At 47.9% G+C, this 25,448-nt stretch overlaps 1 protein-coding gene across 1 annotated transcript; it reads left to right on the top strand.

Moving 5' to 3' along the window:
* Positions 1-4,100: 4,100 nt before the first annotated feature.
* On the top strand, positions 4,101-24,732 carry Triagg1_8693 (uncharacterized protein; the record flags this gene model as incomplete). The annotated part of the gene is made up of 7 exons (XM_062903567.1): positions 4,101-9,494; positions 9,550-12,903; positions 12,968-17,557; positions 17,658-21,014; positions 21,100-24,258; positions 24,349-24,504; positions 24,556-24,732. The coding sequence occupies 7 exons, from the start codon at positions 4,101-4,103 to the stop codon at positions 24,730-24,732; spliced, it is 20,187 nt and encodes a 6,728-aa protein (XP_062752329.1).
* Positions 24,733-25,448: the final 716 nt, after the last annotated feature.

Raw genomic sequence — 25,448 nt, 5'->3', positions numbered from 1 at the left:
GATGTTGCTTTCTGATTGCATGTCGATGCTGGGGGCCTGCCGTATCTGTTCGACGGAGCATATGAACACTCGAGTCCTCGCTCGACACATCTGGCACATTCAGGCCTTTTCGTGCTGCATTTTACTTTTGCATTGGCACAGTTGGTGCAGCTGCTGCGAAACTTTTGGCGCGTCTTTGGTTGTTCAGACATTGTTGATTACCGTCTTTGTTCAAACAGCTTCGAATACCGAGACTCAACAAGGCCGAAAATAAGGGCAAAGGCAGAAAGGAACGTCGGGTAGCTATTTAATAAGCAATCTCGGCTTGCATGCGCGCTGGCTGTTGGATGCGCTATCCAAATCCTACGGCATGCATGAGTCCTTGCACACAGCCTGAAGGAGACAGGACCCTTGAATTTTTGGAGATACGGCTCCAGGGCCACTGCACTAATTCAGTATATGCACGGAGTACGATTCCAATTTCTCCAGTCCAATGAAGGCATCTCATCCATTGCTCCGAGGTATGGGGGGTACCATCCCAACTAAAATACAAAGGGCAGCTAAGTACCTTGACAAAACCCCCCTAGCAGGACCTAATCATTATATTTATTCCCGTACGGCGCCTAAGGTAGTTTAGTAGGTGCGCGATACCTAGGTAGTAATCCAAAACAAAATTCGTAGCAGCGATCAATGACTTGGGATAGTTACTAATTAGTTCTCCTTCATTTCTAGTGTTGATTACGGCCTCTAAATTATTCAATTAATATAGGTAATCCGCCATAGGTAACAGAGGGAATGAACCCTCAGTAATCATGTTGACTATTTGGGAAGTTACTCCCAAAAATGCGGTAAAGTAGAGCAGGGTAGGGATGCCACCACGTGTAGGTACTCGTAGGTACTCTGCGGAGTACTTGCGGTGTTATCGTCTTGGCAGGAAAATCGAAGTGCTGATTTTCCAGTTATCGCCACTCGTATTATGTCTTGTGCAATATCACTTGCTGCGTGGCATGTCTCATTGCCTGCTAGGCCTAGTACTCTACCAGTATAGCGCAGCTCCAATAATTTGAATACCCCTCCCTCATTTAGCTCTACGAGGAATTGCATCCTTCATCAACCCAGGGCGCTTGTGAGACAAAATAAGCAACCGTGTCTGTAGCGTTATTCACGGGGCTCGCCAACCGGCATCTGATGCGCAGCTAGCAGCACATCTGGCAAACGAGAAGCGGAGTCGGTTGGTTGCGATGATGGCATCAGATGGAAGCTAAACATAAACATTAGTACGGCATGTGAATTCAACTGCACAAAGTTGAATTGAGCCTTGACTTGTGTATGTACAGCGCGATCCGAGTTGTGCAATGAGTTCGGAGGAACTCTTGTAGAGTAATAGTCGCCACCGTCAAATTGCAACCTACACATTTGAACATGTGCACGACAGATACTAAAGTACCACGGATCATAAGCACCCCCAGCACCTCGGTTGATGACCTACATGCGCTTAGCAAACGCACTCCGAATGGAGAAGCACCGAATCAGGGTTCTTGTGAAGGCTGTTGACCACCTACAACAGAAAACTTTTACGCCCAAATGGCTGTAGGGGATTTCTCTGGCAACGGTGCCTCTAGGATATGTCTGAATGTCGCAATTCAAGGTTTCCTTCACGACCAAGATGTTGGAATTTTTATTCTATTTGATTTTTTCTCGCTTCCTGATAAGGTAGAAACGCACAGAATCTCGTGATGTGCGAGTAGTTGGTGTTTGTGGCGCTGCTCCTGCAGCCTACCCTAGGTACGCTAGCAAGATTGCATGCGCGCTCTGTGGCGACATCTCATCCTCCATTCCGTATATACTTCATGTCCATACGACACTTCAAACGCGCAAACTGTGGTAGAATCTCAAGTACTATCATAGATGCTATTCATTTGAAGGTTTCTTACTATCGTGATTATTACACTCAGTGTGGAGTTCGAGCAATCCCCATTAGAATGTATCGAACTTTTTTGAGTAGGATTTCTATGGCTCACGGATAGCCTTTGATTTGCCGACCGCTTACTTGAATACTGTACTTTGGCCTTGGATCAAGGACCTACAATTACTCCGTAGACGTTTCCTACGAAGCTAGCTAATCTATCGAATCAGGGCCGCATATGTTGTTCGTCTCGTATTGAGCTCCACTAACTACAACACTACGTCTCACATACAATTGTTGAAAAAATTGCGAATATGCAGCAACTTCTCCTCGAGAGCGTTACTGGAAGAGTGCTTACTGGGTAAAGCACATCACGAAAAGCCGCGCTCCGACGGAATGAAAGAAAGTATAGAAAATCCCATATACTATGTTGTTGAAATAGACCGCTATGGCAAAAGTGAAGTAACTGCTTCATTCTACCATAGGGTGTACTAATACTTATAGCCCCTAGTTCCACCAACACACCCCTTCAGCTTTATAACCCTTATAAAGCTAGCCTATATTTTTATCTACTATAGTCTCTTTATTATAGGTATTAATCCTTTAAATATTACCACTTTTACTATGTAATTATCTAATTTACCTGCCTTTATTTACTTATTTATAAAGGGGTTAGGCCTAAGATTATAAGTAGTGAGTGCTTTTAAACTGGAGACCTCCTGCGTAAATAGCGCGTCTCCGGGCTTATAACTGTTAAAATAGACCGCTATGGCAAAAGTGAGGTGACCGCTTCATTCTTCCATACGGTGTACTAATACTTATAGCCCCTATTTCCACCAACATATGTGGAATCGTGATGACACGATGCGGCTAAAATTACACAATATTGGAAAAGCAGGAGATAAGAAATAATAATATTATAGTATGCAGAATAAGGTCGATAAGTTCGGACGGGCTCCTATGACAGCCTAAGTCGGTAATTCGGAATAATATCGATATTCACGAGTTCAGGGACATAATTCACAATTCCTAGTAGCGTGGAGTTTTCAAAATCGGGAGGCATCACTAAAAAGCCAACCTAAAAAAGCCAGCCTTGCTTGATATGGCAGGTGACTTGCCGTGTGCGTGCTATGTGGAGATGGAGCACGAGGTGTTTACCAGGGAGTCAGCCTCGGCCGCAGATTAAACAATCGCCGCTTTGGACCTTGGATTGTAAGAAAGGATAAAACAGTCAAAACAGCCGATTCGTAACATCTTGAATGTTTGAGCTCTCGTCGGCCAGCCGACATTTGTAGAGGCAGCGAGCACATACTGTACTCGTATTTCCCGTTGGATTCGGTGTCCGACGATAGCAGCGGGGGTTGCTAGGCGACGGCTCAACACCCGGTCTGGTGGCTTGGGTAGCCTCTGACGTGGTTGGCCAACGACTGTGGTCTTTTGCTCGGAGGATTGGCAATTCTCCACCACTGCCGCAAGCCAACATCTCACATGGCCTAGCTCTTATCTCGGCCATCCCGCCGCGCGGCCTATCACTAACGTTTAACTCGCGGGAACCTTGAAGGTCCATCGAAATGTCCGGAGCCTACCTATGTTGATGCTGATCAAGGGATATGATGTCCTAGTCGCTGCTTATTCCGCCTCGGCTGAGTTAGAGCCGTTTATGGGCCTGAAGCATGATGCTGTTAGGCCCACACTTTCGGACTCCAGTGCTGCTTGATCTCCCTAGATCTCGGTCGTACTTGTAGTTTTCGCTGACGCTAACCGCTATTGAGGATGCCAGATCCGGATTCCGGTTGATCAACCCCAGCTTGCCGTTTCTTCCTAGCAATTGCAGGGGATGCAGAATCCTATTTCCTAATCTATGGCATGCGTGCTCGTACGGAGTACGGCCTCCTGGTTAGACTAGTGAGCGTTAGGAATCTGAGAATTCACTTGCCAGTCTCATTAAACTGCTTAGCCACCAGATATCTTCCGAAAGCTGGATGCGATGGGCAGCAGATATATATCCAGATATTGATCGCACGTATTGCAAACCCAGCAGTTGGGTATTTATTATTTAAAACTAGTGTAGTTTGCTACTTCTTAGCCAAATTACGATATTTCTCCATCGTTAGCAGTGTATTATCACGCACAGCCTCGATATATACCAACGTTTGCTTTTCACAGTGAACGTTGCAACCAAATTCACCAACCATCTCTTAACACTCCAACAACCATGAGTGAAAACTTTGACACTGTGGCCATAGGCCGAATTGAAGAGGCAACGCCTATCATCTCCGGTAGCCTTCAAGGAATGGAGGCAAAAAGCGGCCTAGTCTCTGTTTCATCTCACGACACCACAGAGACGGATACCATGTCAGAAGGTATCACATCAGCAGACTCAACTTCAGAAGACCTTGAGCTCGGAAGCACTGATGTCAAAAATGCATTCATTGTCAAGTTTCCTCAATACTGCCTCGACGATATTGAAGATGTCTATCCCTGCACACCTCTTCAAGAGGGCATTTTGACGAGTCAGATGCAAGGCACCGAGGACTACATTATTCGTGCCACAATGACATTGCATTCAGTAAATGGCGCCACTTTTGATTTGGAGCGTCTCCAAAAATCTTGGGACAGTATCGTCCGACAGTCTACGGCTCTACGAACAGTCTTTGTTCAATCAACATCGGGAGATGGGTCATTTCATCAGATTATTTTGAGAAATGTGCCTACGGGAATTCAACAAACCCAAGCCGAGACTCTCAACGATATCGCCATGAGGGAGCCATCATGGGAAGATGGTCGTATTGCCCCTCACTGCTTAATATTCTGCAGGCCGTCAAACGGGCCAGACGGTCTTAGGATTGAACTACACCATGGCGTTTCTGACGCCATTTCTAGCATGAAAATCCTTCATGAGCTTATGCGTCTCTACGATGATCCAACTCGCCAACTTATGGGGGTTCCTTTCCGTAGCTTTGTGCAACACCTCCAGAGCAACTCTGAGGAAGAAAAGCTGAAATATTGGCAAACGTTTCTGGAGGGCTCCCAGCCATCCATGTTTCCCAAACTTCGCGTCAATAGTACGGATGGAGGACTGCCACAGCGATGTCGCCGACAAGTGAAGCTTAACCGCGATGGTATTCTGGATATGGTGAAAAGTTCAAAAGTTAGCTATTCCATGCTCTTCCATGCTGCCTGGTCAGTACTACTACGGGCCTATCTGGGAAGAGACGATGTAGCTTTTGGCTACATCTCCTCAGGCCGTCATAATGTGCCGTTGCCAGAAATCCAGGAGGCACTTGGCACGTATATCAGCATGATGGTAGCCCGAGCTCGAATGGACGAATCTACTACTCTGGTAGACCTTGCAAGCCAGCTCCGAAAGAACATTGCCAATTCTTTGCCTCATGAGCAATGCTCACTGGCATCAATTCAGCGCAGAATGCAAATCAACGGCGGATTCTTCAACACGTTGGTTGACGTCCAAAGGCGACCAAAGCTTCGGCGCACATCCGATGAGATTAGCTTGAATCTTACCCATGTGCACACCGTTGCCGAATACGACATTGTTGTCAACATCGAGGATACTGGCGACGACTTGCTTTTCGGGCTTGACTACAAATCCAATCTCCTTGGAGAAGCCGATGCCGAAAACCTCATCAGTTGCTTCACATCGATAATTGATCAAATTTTGCAGAACCCCCATCGCAGGATAACGGAATTGGATTTATTCACAGAGGACCACCGCAACCAACTCTTACAGTGGAACCAGGATCAACTTCCAGTAAGCGATGCATGTGCCCATGACCTCTTTGAGGCCGAGGCTGCTCTTCACCCCGAGAAAATTGCCGTCTGCTCGCTCGACATCAACTTTACCTACGCGCAGTTAAGTACACTGAGCACACGATTAGCCACGCACTTGAGATCTTTAGGCGCAGGCCCAGGTGTTATAATCCCGCTGTGCATGGAAAAGTCGGTTTGGGCAATTGTCTCCATGTTGAGTGTCTTGAAAGCTGGCGCCGCCTTCGTTCCCCTGGATCCTGCTTCACCCGCCAGTCGCATCGAAGGCATTCTTGAGGATACAAAAGCCAAGATTGTCATAACCTCCACTTCTACTTCACAAAAGATGAGCCAGATACAGGGAAACCAACATGTCGTCGTCGTCAACGAGGCATTTGTCGCAGCTCTTGAAAAGAACGGGGATGTCGCCAGCACAAGTCTCAGAACTCATCCATCCGCGCAATCTCAAGATACAGCATATGTTCTCTTTACTTCAGGATCTACAGGCAAGCCGAAAGGTGTCGTAGTTCCTCACCAATCCCTCTGTTGCAGTATGTATGCCCACGGACCGGCGACAGGCATCGACGAAAATACCAGAGCACTTCAATTTGGTGCCTATACATTTGACTCCGTCATTGCCGAAATCTTCACTGTACTTGTACACGGTGGATGTGTTTGCGTTCCTTCCGATGAAGACCGTATGAACAACTTGGCAAGCTTCATTGAACGCGTTGGTGTCAATTGGGTTATGTTAACGCCGACATTCGTCCGAACGCTGGACCCCAATTCAATCCCTGGAGTTCACACTTTGGTGCTCATTGGCGAGGCGGTTGACAAAGACTGCGTGGATACGTGGCTTGGAAAAGTTAGACTATTCAACGGTTACGGACCTACAGAGACGACTGTCATTTGCGTCGCCTGCCAGTTTCCTCAGACTTATGAGCCCGACCCAACCGTCATTGGTAAACCAGTTGGGTGCAGAGCTTGGGTTGTAGATCCTGTCAACCACGATATTCTCTCACCAATTGGGGCTGTTGGAGAACTCGTTATAGAAGGGCCCAATATTACAAATGGGTATTTGGGGGATGCCGACAAGACATCAAAGTCCTTCATCTCCCAGCCGTCATGGGCGTCCCGCTTCGCAGGAGCTGCAAAAGAGACCTTTACATTCTATAAGACGGGAGATCTGGTACGACAACTCAGCGATGGCTCACTCAAATTTTGCGGCCGTGGAGACAGTCAGGCTAAAGTGAACGGACAAAGACTTGAACTCGGGGAAGTCGAAACTCACCTGTTGAGTGATGATTTCACCATCCATGCGCTCGCCGAAGTACCCAAATCTGGCCCTTTCCAGGGTCGTTTGGTTACTGTATTGTCTCTCAACGGCCTCACAGGACCAAATGACATCAAAAACGCTGTTGAGTTGCAACTCGTCAACAGAGGGTGCTGGAATGCGGCGGCCGATATTTGTATTCGCCTGACGGACAAGCTACACTCAGCGTTGCCAGCATACATGGTTCCAACGGTTTGGATGCCTGTTGAGAAGATGCCCCTCCTGCCTTCCGGTAAATTGGACAGACGGCAGATACGCACTTGGTTAACTGCTGTCGATGAAGACGTGCTGAAGGACACAATCGAGTTTCAGACTAGCGGTATGGAGAGACACACAGACGATGAGGCGTTCTTTCGAGAAAACGAAATAGCCCGGCAACTTCGGAAGATCTGGAGCGAAACCCTCAATATTTCGGAAACCAGTATCGGTGCCTCGAACGCCTTTCTCTCTGTTGGAGGAGACTCTATTTCGGCAATGAAAGTCGTTGCAAAGGCTAGAGCTCAAGACGTTTTTGTTACCGTTCAGGAAATTCTCCAGCACCGCACCATTTCCGCTTTAATTGATCATCTTCAAACAAAACAGTTGTCTGTTGAATCTCCGGCTGCTCAAAAACAAATTGAACAGTCGCATCAAGATATCACTTTTATGTCAGCTTATCACCGACATCATGCCGACTTTGACTACTGGAACATGACCGGTCGATCAAATTTACAGAGTGATGCCCTTTCGGCAGCCTTCGAGTTGGATGCGGAGACGACATCGGCTCTTCTTGGAACATCCAACGACGTTCTTCATACCGAGCCTGCAGAACTTCTGATGGGCATTTTACTGCATGCTTTTAAAGCTACCTTCACCGACCGTGATTTGCCAACTATATTTGTTCAAGAGGATAGGACAGCGAGACTCAACGACGATCGCTCTTCTAAAATAATCCCTGTAAGTGTTAGCCTTGACGATTATGCTGATATTTCGCAGACTATCAGAAAAATAAAAGATACTCGACGAATACTCCTCAAGAGTCTCGATTATGGCGCAGGCCTTGCTCATCACGATGGCGATAAGGAAGAGATGGAGATACTTTTTAAGTACCGTGGAATGCTTAGTGAGGACAAGCCAGAGGAGAACAAGAGATCTGCTACTTTCAGGCAATCGCTTGTTCATATCTCTGTTATCGTTGAGAGCGACAGGCTTGTATGCACGCTTGAATGGTCGCCTGACATGTCTCATCAAGAGAAAATCCGTACCTGGATCGCAGCATTCGAGTCTATGACTCGAGAGTGCACTCGGATTGGTACGATAACACCGCTGACATGCCTCAGCGATTATCCACTTCTGCCGTACGACTATGAGATTTTGGACAACATAATACAGAAAGTTGCACCTCAATGGAAACTTCTGGGCGTGGATGAGATCGAAGACATTTACCCTTGTTCACCATGCCAAGAGGGTATGATTATAAGTCAGATTCGACATCCCGACAGAAACCTTTACAACCACGAGACTACGTGGAAAGTTGCCTCATCCGATGGAAATTCTGTGGACCCAACCAGACTGGAGGCAGCCTGTCGTATTGTCATTCAGCGACACCAAATATTGCGAACAGTCTTTTGCGAAGCCGGGGGACAACATGTACCCTTTGTCCAGGTTGTCTTCAAAGATGCTGCTTCGCTCAAGATCCAGGTCTCCAGGTCAGATCTCCCGGCCTACGACACCGCGATCCCTGCACCCAAAGTCGTTGATTCTACTAGGTTTCCCTATCATTTGGCTGTTTGCGAGTCTCCTGATGGAGTTTCTTGCAAATTCGTCATCAACCATGCCTTGCTTGATGGCTCTTGCTTGAGAGTCTTGATACGCGAGTTGTCCCTTGTATACGACCAGATATCCCTACCAACGCCACCTCTATTCAGCAGCTTCATTAATTATCTATTAACAAACCCGGCCGACGATTCATACGCTTATTGGAAGTCTCGATTGGATGGAATAAGCTCATCCCATTTCCCAAGCCTGAATGACTGCGATGGATCCAGCTCTACGCCTGGTAGGCTTGACATTCCAATTCCTCACGACCAGGTTGCTTCGCTGCGGAGGTTCTGCAGAGAGCATGGCGTTACTATTGCCGCTGTTATGAACACCGTCTGGGCCCTGGTACTTCAGACCTACATTGGAAACGATACAGAGACAGTCTGCTTCGGTTACATGGCGTCTGGTCGAGATGTTCCAGTACCTCATGTCCATGAACTCATGGGACCTCTTCTCAACATGCTAGTCCAAAGAGTCGACATTCAGCCGTCTACGACAATCGCCTCTCTTGTTCGCAGTGTTTACGATGGCATTGTGGGTAACCTACCGCACCAGAATTGCTCGTTAGCAAAAATTCAGAGTAACCTGGGCCTTGGAGGACAAAGTCTCTTCAACACATTGGTAAATGTACAAAAGGTCTCTTCGGTATACGAGACCGACACATTGCCTGCTATTAACTGGGAACTTGTTGGAGAGGGAGGTCCGGCTGAGGTAAGATGAATCCTCCCACGATATTGCTAGAAGCGTTGCCTAACATAAACTGTAGTACGATGTTATTTTTGGTGTTGTGGACTCTGATGAGAGTATCGTGGCTGATCTCCTTTTCTGGTCGTCATGTATCTCCTCTCAGCAAGCCGTAGATCTCCGAGCTACTTTGTTACAGACTCTAAGCTCCCTTTTAGAGAGCTCTGGCAAATCAACGGTCAGCGAGATTCAGGTATTTGCGGAAAGCCACGGTCGTCAGCTCCATTCATGGAACGCACATAATCCCCACGTCGTGGAGTCGTGCTTACATCAACTATTCGAAGAGCAAGTTGCTATCTACCCAGATGCTGCAGCAATTAGCACGACAAGCGCAGAAGCAAACTGGACATATGCGCAGCTAAACGATATTTCGACAAGACTAGCTGTCTATCTCCAGACGTGTGGAATTGAAACCGGCATGGCTTTGCCGTTTTGCTTCGATAGGTCACCATGGACTGTTGCTAGCATGCTTGCCATTCTCAAATCTGGAGGGGCTTGTGTTGCTCTTGATCCGTCCTATCCAGTTCAACGACTGAAAGACATCATCAGAATAACGGGCGCCAGAATAATCGTTTGTGAGGATAAATATACTGAGCTATTTGAAGGTCTGCCGGACCTAATGATAGTTTCAGTCAGCCCAGACCTTTGGGATCGCATCCCACATGTCGACGGGTGCAGCTCATCAGTTACGCCGAGTGATCCCGCCTTTGTCAACTTCACTTCTGGAAGTACCGGAGTGCCAAAAGGAAATATTCTGGAGCATAAGTCTATTGCCTCTGCTCTTTGGCATCATCGTGCCATAGATCCGCTGGGTAGACAAGCACGGGGTCTGCATTTTGCGTCCTATACTTTCGACATGAGTTTCGCCGAGATTCTGTTAGTTCTTTGTTCCGGGGGCTGCCTCTGTATCCCTACCGAATATGAACGCCTCAACAGCTTAGCAGCTACGATCAACAAGCTCGAAGTCAATTGGGCTTATCTTACCCCCACCGTTGCGAGTCTTCTTAACCCATTGGAAGTTCCAACTTTGAAGACTATTTGCCTTGGCGGAGAACCGGTACTTGATACCCTCGTGACGAAGTGGATAAACAATGCCACATTGGTCGCGACATATGGTCCTTCTGAATGTTCAATCGCCATCTCTCGATCCGTAGTACGTGGCTTCGGAAACGGACAGCTCGGCCCTGCCTCGGGTGGCCTTCTATGGGTTGTCCATCCAGAGGATCATAATAAGCTGGTACCTCTCGGAGCTCCCGGAGAGCTGCTCATAGAAGGGCCGTTGGTAGGTAGAGATTACTTGGACGCAACCCTAGCGAAGTCTACTTTCATTGTGGACCCAGCTTGGACAAAGGGTTTCCCAGTGTCTGGCATCACACAAGCTGGACGACGCATGTACAAGACCGGAGACATTGTCCGTTTCAACAAAGATGGGTCAATGACAATGTTGGGCAGGAAATCTGAAGATGCCCAGGCTAAGATCCACGGACAACGAGTGGATTTAGGTGAAGTTAGCCACCATATAACTGCTAGTGATATGGTCAAACATGCAGCATGTTTCGTCGCGAAGAAAGGCCTGTTTGCCAACAGATTGACGGCAATCATCTCTTCTATGGATCTAGCAGACGCCGTGTTGGGGTCCAGTGACCAGCCCTTGAACCTCCAGGATGGTCCAGAGGCGCGGCAGAGAATCTCAGATCTTCGCCGTTGGCTCGAGGATCGCGTCCCGAGCTACATGATGCCGCGGTCGTGGGTTTTGCTGGAAAAAGTTCCTGTTACGCTGAATGGTAAATTGAATCGCCGTGTTCTCTTCCAATGGCTTGAATCTATCGATAACGAGACATACGAGAACATACTCATGCTGAACAATGATGACGAAACAAATATACAAGCTCTATTAGGCTCCCTTAGCCCTATGGAAGAGAGCCTGGCCAAAGCGTGGAGCCATGTTCTCAATGTTCCAGAGCGGCAGATTAGTGTCAACCAAAGTTTCTTCAGCCTTGGAGGAGATTCCATTTCCGCGATCAAGGTATCCTCCAGATTGCTCAACGAAGATATCCAAATATCGATGCATGACATTTTACATTATCGTACCCTGACCGAAATCGCCAAGAGAGCAACACGGGCCGGCTCAGCTCCCAGCGGCGTTCAAGCACAAGCTGGTGCAACCGATTCACCATTCTCACTGCTATCGCGGCGGTTATCTCCTCCACAGTTTGAGAAACTAATGGCCAAGGTTGCATCCAATCTCCAAGATGTTGGTACAAATTTGGACAGTGTCGAGGATATTTATCCCTGCTCACCTATGCAAGAAGGTATCTTGTTTAGCCGTGCTAGACAGGACGGCCTCTACGATTTGATCAATGATTTCAAAATCATCTCCTGCACAAGCACTGAACCTGTAAGCCTGGAGAGATTTCGCCGTGCTATTGACCTTGTCACGTCGCAGCATCAGTCGCTTCGTTCCTTTTTTGTTGAAGGAGACGATGTCACCCCGTATGTGCAAGTGGTTAAGAAAACGGTAGAGGCTCCCGTTGTTTACATCAGTTCCTCTAACTCACAGGAGCCTTTTAAGGACGTGGTCGTGGATTCCATTCCACTGCATCGGCTTGGCTACCGGTTCATCCTCTGTCAAGTCTTACCCACGGGAGACGTTTACGGCAGACTTGAGATTAACCATGCCTTGATCGATGGACAATCCATGAAAGTCCTCATCACAGACCTTCTCTTAGCATACGATGAACAGCTACCTCTCTCTCATAGTCCGCCACTTTACGGAGATTTCATCAAGTACCTTGAACAACTCTCGACGGAGAAGTCGCTGGAATACTGGACTTCCGTTATTCGAGGCCTTGAACCTTGCATCTTACCCTCTCTCAACAATTTGCAAGATGAAAATATGTGCAATGAAATTGATGAAATCTTGGATCCGCATCTTACAGAATTGATCTTTCAATTTTGTAGGAACTATGACACTACGATTGCCACTGTGATCAGTGCTGTTTGGGCACTCGTGTTGCGGGCATATGTTGGAATGGACACAGTTTGCTTCGGCTTGCTGACATCTGGAAGAGCAATCCCGGTGCCACAAGCAGAATCTATCATTGGACCTTTGATTACTATGATGGTCTCGCGTGTCGATCTGAATGCAGAGATGCCAATCCTTGAAATGATACGCAGCATACACAATGGCTTTCTAAATGGGCTAGAGCACCAGCATACTTCTCTCGCCGCAGTACAACAAGCTTTTGATGAGGGCAGGCAACGCGGAAAAATGTTCAATACTGTTGTGAACGTGCTTAAAGGTGACGTTGCAGCTGCTGAAGAATCGTCATCTAGCATCAGGCTGGAAGTTATGGACGCTAGCGGTCCAACTGAAGTAAGTCTTCCCCGTGTTTGCACAGTCGATTCTTATTTGCTCACCTCGGTTCTTTAAATCATAGTACGATGCTTCCTTAGATGTTGTACATACAGACACAAACATCTCTTTGAGTTTCAGCTATTGGGCAAGCTGTCTGTCGAACGAACAAGCCAAGCTCATGCAGCAAACCTTGTTACATGTTCTCGAAAGCCTTGTCCAGGGAGCCTCTCGCAGAGTGGGCGACCTCGATATGCTAAGCGAAGCTCATAGGTCTCATATTATGCAGTGGGCTAGTGAGATGCCTCCAACAAACGACTCTTGTGTCCATGAGCACGTGGAGAAAAGGGTTAAGATGCAACCTGAAGTAGACGCTATCGTCACATCAGATTTGAGCATCACATATGACGAATTGGAGAGACTCTCTTCTCTTCTTGCGGCCCATCTTGCTTTCTTAGGCGTCAAACCTGAGGTGATGGTGCCCTTCTTCTTCGACAAATCACCCTGGACTATTGTGGTGATGTACGCCATTTTGAAAGCAGGCGGTTCTTGCGTGGCCCTAAGTCCAGAGTTTCCTGATTCAAGATTAACCAACATGATCGAGGCTACCGAGGCAACGCTTGCTATTTGCGACTCAAAATACGTGGATAGGCTGCAAAAGTTAATACCAACTACGGTACCCATCGACACATCAGTTTCTACACCCAGTGCTATGATGAGTCGCTTCGAAGCTCTTTCTAGCAAAATTCCGTCTCAGGCAAAGCCATACCACCCAGCTATTATCGCATTCACCTCAGGCTCCACTGGAACACCCAAAGGTATCATCTTAACTCATGCTTCCATGAGCACCAGCATGTTTGCACATGGACCCCTAGTTCAGATGTCTGAATCTAGCCGTGTTCTCCAATTCTCTTCGTACACTTTTGACGCCAGCTTGGAAGAGATATTTACCACCCTTGCCTTTGGAGGTACAATTTGCGTTCCAACCGAGTACGAGAGGATGAATGAGTTACCTGCTTTCATCAAGACTCACCGTGTCAATTTCGCTGCTTTGACGCCCACTGTAGCGTCATTACTGAATCCAGAGGAGCTCCCACTAGAGACAGTTGACATTGCCGGTGAGGTGGTTCCTCAAACGTTGGCTAGCAAATGGGCGACCCATACAAACCTGGTTGTTACGTACGGACCTGCAGAGTGTTCCATCATCAGCTCCGGAATGCTTGTTGACCCGCATCACGTCCAGAATGGTACTCTTGGAAAGCCTGCCGGTACACTGATGTGGATAGTTGATGCCAATGACCATAACAGGCTGGTTCCCATTGGTTGCGCTGGAGAGATTCTTATAGAAGGACCTCTGCTGGCGCGTGGATACATCAACAAGGATCAGACAGAGAAGTCTTTCATATTTGATCCTTCCTGGACGCAAATGTGCCCTGTCACTGGTGCTAGTGATCGGCGTCGATTATACAAAACAGGTGACTTGGCCCGATATGAGCCTGACGGATCCATCATCTACCTTGGACGAATGGATTCCCAAGTCAAAATCCACGGACAACGAGTTGACTTGGGCGAGGTTGAGACAGCCCTATCGAGTTATGGAGTGAGCCAGTCAGCTGCAATGGTTCCCAAGAATGGGCAATTTACCAAAAAGTTGGTCGTGGTATTCTCATTGAGCAATGCCACCTCGGCTCCTGGACTCATTCTTGAGGTCATGACAGATGACGACGTTGCAACTCACGTGGCAGAACTGCGAAAAGGCCTACAAATCGCCCTACCCGGATACATGCTGCCTCGCGTATGGGTTCCTGTTGAGGCTCTCCCCCTCAATCCAAATGGAAAACTTGATCGTCGCGCGGTAGGGCAGTGGCTAGAGATATTGGACGAAGAAGCCTGTGAGCGCATTCTTGCGCTTGGTAACTCTCTCAAACCGGTTTCTGAACTTACAGACGTCGAGAAACTCTTAGTCTCCGTCTGGTCAGAAGCATTAGGCCTCCCCAAAAGCATGATTGATGTTGACCAGCCCTTCTTCAGCCTTGGAGGAGACAGCGTCTCTGCCATACGAGTGGCATCGCAGCTCAGATCACAGGGCATACATATAGCTGTTCACGACATTTTCCGTCATCGTACTGTGTCGGCACTTGCGAACATTATTAGCAGCGAAAATCCTGAGTTAGCAGGAGTCATTGGCAAGATCCAGCCCTTCCCTCTAACGCCGTCACAGCTCATGCAGCTCAGAAGCCACGCCGGAACGACCAACACTGTTGCTCAGAAATTAATCGCAAAACTCAAGAGGAGAGTACATTTCGATGAATTGAACGCTGCATTCAAGACGCTTAGTGAGCGGCATCCCATGCTAACTGCGCACTTTGAGCGTGATCTGAGCGGTACTTGGTCGCAAAGATTAGTGGATGCACCAGGAAATCTCATGGAGCTTGGCCATCTGCATGCGACATCGCTTGAAGAGGCACAGTCACTATTCTTGTCCATGCAACCTGAGTTGGATATTGAGAAAGGCCCCCTTGTGGCGGCAAGTCTGGTCGACGTCGAATCAGTCAACACCGAAAGCAATCAATTACTGATCTTGGCCATCCACCCTCTCATTGCTGATCATGCATCTTCACGAGTCATATTAAAAGATCTGGAAATTATGCTATTACATGCACCTGCTGGCGGTGACCAAGCCTCATTCCGAGACTGGGCTATTGCACAGTTCAATAACTCTCAGCGAAAGCTTTCAAACAATACTTTTGCTGGAACATTAGGAACAACTCAGACTAATTTTGTTGATTACTGGGGCATGCAACATCATCCCAATACTTACAGTGGTGTTAAAACGTCGAACGCATTGACTGATGCAGACACAACATCACTTCTCCTCGGAAACGCCAACGGAACGCTGAGAACAGAGGCTGTTGAAATATTACTGGCTGTACTCTGCCACTCCTTCACAAACTCGTTCACTGACCGCCCTACACCGAAGGTGTTCTGTGCTAGTAATGATCGAGATGGAGAAGCCGACGACAGTAACATTTCTAGCGCTGTTGGGTGTTTCACGACCATGTCGGCTGTATGCGCAGAGGAGAATCATAAGGCAGCGCCAGCCAGCAGCGATCTCGAATCACAAATGGTCCAAACCTTGAGATGCGTCAAAGATCAACGTCGCTTCGCCCATCACAATGTCACAGGTCTCGAAGAAATGGAGGTATTCTTGACCTATACTGAAAGGGCGTGTCTTGAAACCGCCTTGTTCCAGGAGATACCTTGTGCCGAAAGCAACAATAGTTCCGAGCAGCAGACAAGAAAAGCTTTGATCGAGGTATCTGCAGAAGTCATTGACGGACGAATAAATATCGGATTCCATTATCATGAGAACATGGCACGCCAAAGCGCGATTCTTTCCTGGATCCAAACATTCGAAGATCTGCTTCGATCTTATGTCTCGATTCTGGCTCAAGCTTACCCTGTGCCTACACTATCAGATTTCCCTCTTTTAGACGTCAAAGACTATGTGTCCCTCAACAACTTAGTAGAGCACTGCAAATCTCAGGCACAGATCTCTGATATGTCCTTGATAGAATCTATCCATCCCTGCTCACCAATGCAAGAAGGAATTTTGCTGAGCACTTTACGATCATCTAATATTTACGATGGGCAAGAATATTGGAAGGTTCTCCCGAAATCTCCCAGCGCAGACTTGGACCTACTCAAGCTCAAAGCAGCCTGCGAAAGCGTCATTGCCCGCCACGATATACTTAGGACCCATTTCGTTGAGGCTCACCACGGACGTTCAGCTTTCATTCAAGTTGTTCTTCGAGCGGTGAATCCTCCGGTTCAATTGGCAACGTTTGACGATTTTGATGACTTGACGCATCAACCACTGCCACAACTGCATGAAACAGGCATCCTTCCATATCTCTTTACGCTATGCGAGTTGGCGACTGGTGACATTTATTTGCGTCTCGACATTAGTCACGCGCTTTCTGATGGCGTTTCAACCGGAATTCTGATGCGAGATCTTCTGTTGGCCTACGATGGTAAACTCTTGCCAGCAGGACCATCCTACAGAAACTACATATCTCACCTTGAGTCTCAGTCTGGAGAACTGACACTTCAGTTTTGGCAAGACAATCTCAAAGACGCAACACCATGCCATTTCCCTCTGCTGAACGAATCCGGGGTTGGCGATTCACCTATTCACCGGAGCACTGATGTGCCTCTTTCTATTCAGCAAAAGGACCAAGTGCGAGAATTCTGCAAGTTGCATAGCACGACGTTGGCAAACTTTATGTCCGCAATCTGGGCAATGGTTCTGCCCTGTTTTTCTGATGCGTCTTCTGATACGGCTACTTTTGGTTACCTGGCATCGGGCCGCGATATCGCACTTCCTGGAGTTGAAGACATCCTGGGTCCGATGATAACCATGCTAATTCGCAGCGTCAATGTTAGCCCCGAAACCACAGTCTTAGGCCTCATTGAAGAAATGCAGCAGGATTTCATTAAAAGTTGGCCGTATCAACACTGCTCCCTCGGTGAGATCCACCATGCTTTGGGACTTAGTGGAACACCCTTATTCAACACCATTGTCAACCTCGGCCATGCTGGTGGCTTTAAAAAGCCCCAGGATGTGCCAGGTGATATTCTGTTTGTGCCTGAAAATGTTCAGAGCCGCAGCGAGGTTAGTTTACTGGTTTTAATGCTCGTGATAAAGATATCACTCAACTTCTCGCGCTGTCTTGCAAGAGATAGAAACTTGTTTGCTAACTGAACTTTTGTAGTACGATATCGCTTTCAACATCTTGGACTCTGACGAAGGCTTCTGGCTGACACTTAGTTACTGGGATCGCTGCCTTTCTCAGGCACAGGCCACCGTCCTTTCGCACACTATCCAGGCAGCGATTGCATCTGTCCTCGAAAAGCCAGAACAATGTGTTTCTTCTGTGGATTTGGTGGACGATTTCCACACTCAAATGATGCAGTCTTGGAATGCTGATATCCCTGAGCCAGTCTTTGACTGTATCCACCTTGCCTTCGAGAGGCAGGTCAGATTGCAACCAGAAGCTCCTGCCATCTGCTCTAGTGATCCGAAGATATCGATCTCGTATAAGCAGCTGGATTCTATGACCGATAGACTGGCGTCCTCCCTGCGAGAGATTGGAGTGGGGCCAGAATCGCTTGTACCTTTCTGCATGGATAAATCCCCATTCACACCAGTGGCCATGATCGGGATTCTTAAGGCTGGCGGCGCTTGCGTTGCCCTTGACCCGAATCAGCCAATTCAAAGGCTTCGGGGCATCATTGAAGCTTCAGGAGCCAAGGTGATATTGGTAGCGCCGCAGCACAAAGATCTGCTTGCCGGTATCGTTCCACATCTCGTGCTCGTTGGGGAACAATCTCTGAACAACCTTGAGATTTCTGCTCAGACCCTTCAACCTCTGGCAGCAGCTTCCACAGCAAATCACACCAACCCAGCTTTTGTTATCTTCACTTCTGGGAGCACAGGAACTCCCAAAGGAATTGTAGTTGAACATGGTGCGTTTTGTTCAAGTGCTCGATCTCACGCCCCAATTTTGGGCCTACACAGTGGTACTAGAGTCCTGCAATTCGCATCTTACACGTACGATCTGAGCATCGCTGAGACTTTCACAACACTGATGGTGGGCGGGTGCATCTGCGTACCTTCTGAGTATGATAGATTGAATCGCCTGGCCGCATCTATCAACTCCATGGAAGTTGAGTGGATGTTCCTTACCCCGACTGTGGCAGCTTTGCTCCAACCCGAACATGTTCCTACGGTGAGGACTCTTGTTCTTGGAGGAGAGCATGCGACCCACAACAACTTCTCAACCTGGGGTGGTAGGCCGGGCATATGTCTCATCAACAGTTACGGCCCAGCAGAGTGTTCAATCTGGACAAACGCCAATATTGGTGTCAAGCCGACGTCAGATGTTTCCAACCTGGGACGCCGAATGGGCTGCTCATTATGGGTAGTTGACCCCCGCAATCATCATCGCCTTTTCCCAATGTACGCCCGAGGCGAACTGGTCATTGGTGGGCCAACTCTGGCAAGAGGCTATCTTCACGACCCAGTCAAGACAGACGCAGCTTTTATTCAACCGCCAGCCTGGTACACCGATGACAGCGGCACAGAGCAACGACTTTACAAGTCGGGTGATCTTGTATATTATAATCTGGATGGATCTCTGTCTATCCAAGGCCGCAAGGATACCCAGGTCAAAGTTCACGGACACCGAATTGAACTTGACGATATCAATCATAATATGGCTCGTATCCCGCTAATTGAACATGCAGTGGCTCAACTGCCGCGTTCAGGGCCACTGGAAGGTCGTCTGGTTGCAGTGGCATCATTGAAAGAAGACAGACCTCTGGCCAGCTCCCCTCAGCAAATCCTCAAGATTATCAGCGACTCTGGCCACATGCCGCATGTAGCCACCAAGCTTGGACAGATCAGATCCGAGTTAGAAAAGCAGCTGCCTAAGCATATGTTGCCGACCGTGTGGGTTATTGTTCAGAAGATGCCTTTGCTCTCCTCTGGCAAGCTGGACAAGCGCACCGTCAAGTCCTGGTTGGATTCGATGGACGAAGAGGGTTTCAGCCAAATAAAAGCAATGTCAACTTCGGATGCAGTGTCACAATTATCACCACCCGAAAATGACGTCGAATTTCTTTTGCAAAAGGTCTGGTCCGAGGTATTGAAGTGCGAACCTTCAACTATTGGTATGACTGTCAGTTTCCTCAGCTTGGGAGGCGATTCTATTTCCGCAATGCAGGCGGTTTCCAAGGCTCGCGCCGCTGGCATGAACATTTTTGTTCAGGATATCTTCAGACTAAAGACAATCCGAAAACTGGCCGAACGAGCTAGTATGGCAGGAATAGTTGACGAACCCATCGCTACGCCTGGCCGTTTTGGACTCTTGCCAGCCAAGGGACAACAACAACTTACCCGACTTGTGAATGAATGCGTATCAACTTTACATCTCGATAAAACGGGCGCTAGTATCGAAGATATCTTTCCCTGTTCTCCTATGCAAGAAGGTATCTTGATTAGCCAGGCTAGGTCACCAGATCGCTACCATGTTAGAGCTTTGTTCGAGGTCCTTGTCCAGTCTACGGAATCAGTCGACGTGGACAGACTTGAACAAGCCTGGATTAAGGTGGCTCAGAGGCATCAGGCATTGCGATCTGTATTTTTAGAGGAGGCTCTTGGTGGAGAGAACATGCTTCAAGTTGTGTTGGACCGAGTTACCGTCCCAGTACTGAAGCTGGAATGCGAAAAGCTCGAAGATTTCACCGAATCCACCGAGGTGAACCAATATGCCAAGGATGGACCTCCCTACCGCTTTTCCATCTGCAGACTACCATCCGGAGTGGTATATTGCCACTTATCCATGACTCACGCTTTGGATGATGGTTCTTCAATGAGAGCTCTGCTGAGGGATGTTTGTCTCGCTTACGACGACTTGCTCCCATCGAGTGATCCACCACTTTACAGCAATTTTATTTCATATATTCAGCGGCAGTCTAAAGATGCCGGCCTCAAGTTTTGGCAATCGTATCTTAGTGGGGTTGCAACCTCTCACTTTCCGGCATTGACGACGCGTGCCTCAGCTGATCCAACTGAGGATGGCATCGTCGAGCGATGGATCGAAGGAGACAAGGCAAGCTCTCTCCTTCGATTATGCGAAGAGCACGACATTACGATTGCAGATGTTTTCAAGACCGTTTGGGCCGTCGTTTTGCGCTCTTTTGTCGGCGCCGATTCTGTTTGCTTCGGATACCTTGCTTCAGGCCGCGATGCCCCCATTAAAGACGTTCACAACATTATGGGACCTCTTATTAATATGCTGGTATTCTATGCCCATGTTGATAAATCGAAATCTCTCATTGAACTTTGTAAAGAAGCAAATGACTCGTATCTCCAGGCACTACCACATCAGCATTGCTCGCTCAAGGAGATTTTACATACTGTTCGGGGACCTGGACAATCTGCTGCTCTTTTCAATACGGTTGTCAACGTGCAGAAGGGAGTAACTGCATTCTTTGCCGATGAGCAAGACTCAACAGCTCATCGGACTATCGATCTTCGGAGTCGAATTTTCCATGACCCTACCGAGGTACGTCTTCCCGAATTGTCATCTGCTGCCATTTACCGGTTTTACTGCAAGGTGTATAGTGCTAACATAAATTTTGTGAATGTAGTATGAATTAAGCATTGACGTTCAAAACTTTGAGAGTTCAATTGCTATCCTCATGAACTACTGGACGTCCTTGCTGTCGACAGACCAAGCCAATCGGCTGGTCGATCTTGTTCTTGACGTTGTTGAAAGTCTTCTAGCCAACCCAATGCAGACTGTCGGACAACTTGAGCTATGCACCAGTAGTGATGCATCTCTTTTGCATAGCTGGAACAATGCTCCACTGGTTGGAGAGGAGCGTTGTCTTCATGAAGTTATCGAAGAGCAAGTTGCTTCTAAACCCGAGGCCGTTGCTGTGGTCTCTGATTCAGGCTCGCTTACGTTTCAGGAACTGGATGGCATGGCTAACAAGCTTGCGCATCACCTTAAACAGCTAGGAGCAGGCCCCGAAATTATTATCCCTTGCTGCTTTGAGAAGTCTATCTGGGCAATTGTTGCCATGTTGGGTGTGTTGAAGGCGGGTGCTGCATGCGCCGCTCTCGATCCAGCTCATCCCCTAGAGCGACTACAAACAATTTTGAAGGATACTGAGGCGCCATTTGTCCTCTCATCTTCATCTCAAACTGCTCTCGTGGCACAAACTGGTCTACAAGCGGTTGTCGTCACAGAGGAGACACTCAACAAGCTCCCTCCTTGTACCTCCGCTCCCAGCACTGGTGTCAAACCTGATAACAAAGCATTTATTGTCTACACTTCCGGAAGTACCGGAACTCCCAAGGGTGCTATACTTGAACATCGTAACCTATACGCATCCTCTAGAGGATTTGGTACGTTTGGAATGAACAGCGAATCCCGAGTCGCCCATTTCTCTTCCTATGCTTTCGATGTTAGCATCGGAGAGACGATGCTCGCTCTTACACACGGCGCATGTGTGTGCATTATATCAGAGGAGGATCGTCTTGGAGATCTCACAGCAGCATTGAACAGACTCCAAGCGACATTTACACAGCTGACCCCAACTGTGGTGCGCACCTTGGAGCCGAGCGAACTGCCGTATATACAAACGGTTGTGACAGCTGGTGAGCTTCTGACAGACGACATTATCAACAAATGGACCAACAAAGTTCGACTATTCAACTCATATGGCCCCTGTGAGTGCGCGATCAATTCGACCGGGAGCGATTTGCTCAAGGCTGGTGCTCGGGGCGCTGTAATCGGAAAGCCTCTACAGTCGAGACTCTGGATTGTCGATCCCGAAAACGACCAACAGCTGGTTCCCCCCGGAGCCGTTGGTGAACTGGTGGTCAATGGACCAATTGTGGGACGTGGTTATCTAAACAATCCCGATAGGACGAAAGCCGCTTTCATGGAAATGCCACGATGGGCTACCGCCCCCTCGAACGCTGGCAGATTCTATAAGACGGGAGACCTGGCTCGTTGGACTTCTGACGGTAACATACACTATTTGGGACGCAAGGATGTCCAGGTCAAGATTCATGGACAGAGGATTGAGTTGGGCGAAGTGGAATATCGCATCGCAGAGAAAGCAGGAGCCACTTTCAAAGCTGTTGTGGCGGCCGTCCCCAGTGGCGGCAGACTGAAGCAGCGACTGGTAGCCCTTATGTCTCTTGGCGATCAGAAGTTGCATCAAGGAGGTGGAGTTTCTGTTGTTGACGATGTTGACCTTAAAGCGAGATCATTGGCAGAAATTGCTGATATTATTGAATCGGTGAAGAAGAGTTTGCCACGGCACATGGTTCCCAATATTTGGGTACCAGTACATGATGTGCCCAAACTACCTTCTGGCAAGACCAATCGTCGCTTCATCAACCAATGGCTGGATGAGATGGACGAACAGCTGTACGCAGACTTGACTATGTCGTTCCAGACCAGAGTTGTTCCGCCAAAGTCTGACATGGAAGCAATGCTTCAACGAATTTGGGGAGATATCCTTCATCTCGATGCGGCGAGCATCAGTACCGACCAGAGTTTCTTCTCGCTCGCTGGCGACTCTGTGCTGGCTATGCAGCTCATGGCTCGCTGTCGTGCTGAAGGTGTGACAGTGAAAGTGCGAGATATCTTCCAGTACACAACAATTGCATCCCTGGCACCTCGTTGTACTCGTGATGTGGGCGGAATAAACCCCATATTAGATGATTATATGCCACAAACAACTCTCATCGAAGCTGAGCATGGAGACCTCGACTTTGATGACATGTCAAACATCGAAGCTGTCTACCCTTCCTCACCTATGCAGAGCAGCATTCTCACAATCCAAGAAACACAAAAGAATGCATGGTTTGCAAGCTTCATAGTAGAGGCCATACTGCCATCTGAATATAAATCGACTCAAATGGAAGACCTCGCGATGGGGTGGCAAATGGTGGTTGATCGTCACGCCGTACTTCGCACCGCTTTCAGAGCTGGAAAGCAGACCGGTCGGCAATATCAAATCGTGCTGAAAGAGTTCACAGCCCCCGTTTCCTATGTTACGGATGCTTTGTCAATTGATCCTGCATCTATTTTCAATGTTTCACCCGATATCCCTGACTACGGACTGCCACCACATCGCATGGTTCTTGCGGAGACCATGGCGGAGAAACGTGTCTTCATTCAGCTCCAGATCAGCCACGCATTGTATGACGCTGTGGGTATATCAGTACTATGGCACGATTTCCAGATGGCATACTCAAGTCTTCGAGGAGACGGCGTTGCTTTGGACAGCATGCCTGCTTCTCCTTATCGCGCCTTCATTTCCTACATTGAAGGTCTGCCCAAGCCAAGCGCTCTCGGATTCTGGAAGAATCACTTGGACGGTACTTCACCCTGCTTTTTCCCATCCCTGCCCAATGCACGATCAAATAATGGCATCGATATGACAAGCGCATCATCTGCCTCGAATCCTCCTCTTCATGGGTCATTTAACAGCATCGCTGTCCCAATCAACCGGACCAGTAAGATTCGCGCATTTTGCAAAGAGCAGGCCGCTACAACTGCCAATCTATTCCAAGCTGCTTGGTCTATTGTACTCCGCCATTTTACCAAGTCTGACGACGTGAATTTTGGATTCATGCTCTCCGGACGCGATGCACCGCTGCCTGAAGTCGATACAATCCTGGGCCCCCTAATCAATCTTCTACCGTGTACGGTCAAAGCTAGCGGCCACCAGACACTGCAATCTATGTTACGGGCTTTGCAGTCTAACTATGCTGAAACCTTGATGGTAAGTGGCTAACCAATCTCCTCGGTGCAAATAGAAGGACCGATTTTTTTTTTCTTAAAAAAGACTTATGGCATACTAACTTATGCAAAGAGCCAAAATTGCTCTCTAGAAGAAATCCGCGCAGCCGTTGGGATTGACGGGCCATTATATAACACATTTCTGAATATGCAACGTGTGACCAAACAATCGCCTTGCTCTCAGAGTAGTGTCCAATTCAATGAAGTTGATGCGTTTATGACAGACGAGGTAGGCCATTGTCTAAATCCGAGAACTCCCATCAAAGCTAACCAATTGTAGTATGCAATCTCCGTTTACGTTTCGGATGTCGGTGATGACATTTTCATGGAATTGTCATATTGGACATCGGTTCTCACGGATGAAGATGCCCAGATGATAGGCCAAGCTATACTTCGCGCACTAGATCTGTTATTCGCTGCCGATTCAACGGATATTCCGTTGGATCTTAACTTGTGATAAAGTAGGCGCTGTTGGAATTTAGGTTCAGGGTTGTTTAGAGAAAATAGGATAGTTATTATGACATTAACTCACTGAGTTGTATGTCCCAGGAGAATAGTACATTTGCTGTCTAATTATACATTATCAAGACATAACGTGGCTAGCCAAGGCCAATACCCATCTTCTCCTTCTCATGGTGAGAATACAGTCATTAGGACATTTATTCGGCGTTGGATAGCCAGGTTAAAGATGATTTCTGCCCATTCTGTTGATTCATCCTCAGCGATGCCAGCGATAAATTGGTTCTCTCTCCATCGCAGCTTTACTATGCTGACACAGCTGTCGGGCGCATCGATGTACAACCGTTCATTCCTCTCAAAATGTTTGCTTCTTATAATATTTCACCACTCCTAATTATAAGTCATTAAGATGCCTTACATCTCTGTCTAAGACTTAGCTGGTAACTCGTAAAGTAGAATCATTCTGTATCTGGTCCAACTGCTCATAACTAGGCTGTTCCTCCTTTACAACCATAAATGCTGCCGATGTTGTATCCTTAAAAGATGTGTTGGCATCCTGAACAGCGGCATGATACTGAAAGCTGAGGTTTGACTTGGCTAAATGGTTTGATAACGGCTCCGCGCCACTTGTCTCTCCACGGGGCACCAACATGTCTAGCTCTTCATTTCGGGTTGTTCGGAGTATGGTTGAAAATGATGACCTATACGACGTAG

This window comes from Trichoderma aggressivum (assembly GCF_033847375.1).
Source record: "Trichoderma aggressivum f. europaeum strain CBS 100526 chromosome Unknown scaffold_044, whole genome shotgun sequence".
Taxonomy (NCBI): domain Eukaryota; kingdom Fungi; phylum Ascomycota; class Sordariomycetes; order Hypocreales; family Hypocreaceae; genus Trichoderma; species Trichoderma aggressivum.
This window is presented reverse-complemented; position numbering and strand designations above follow the sequence as displayed.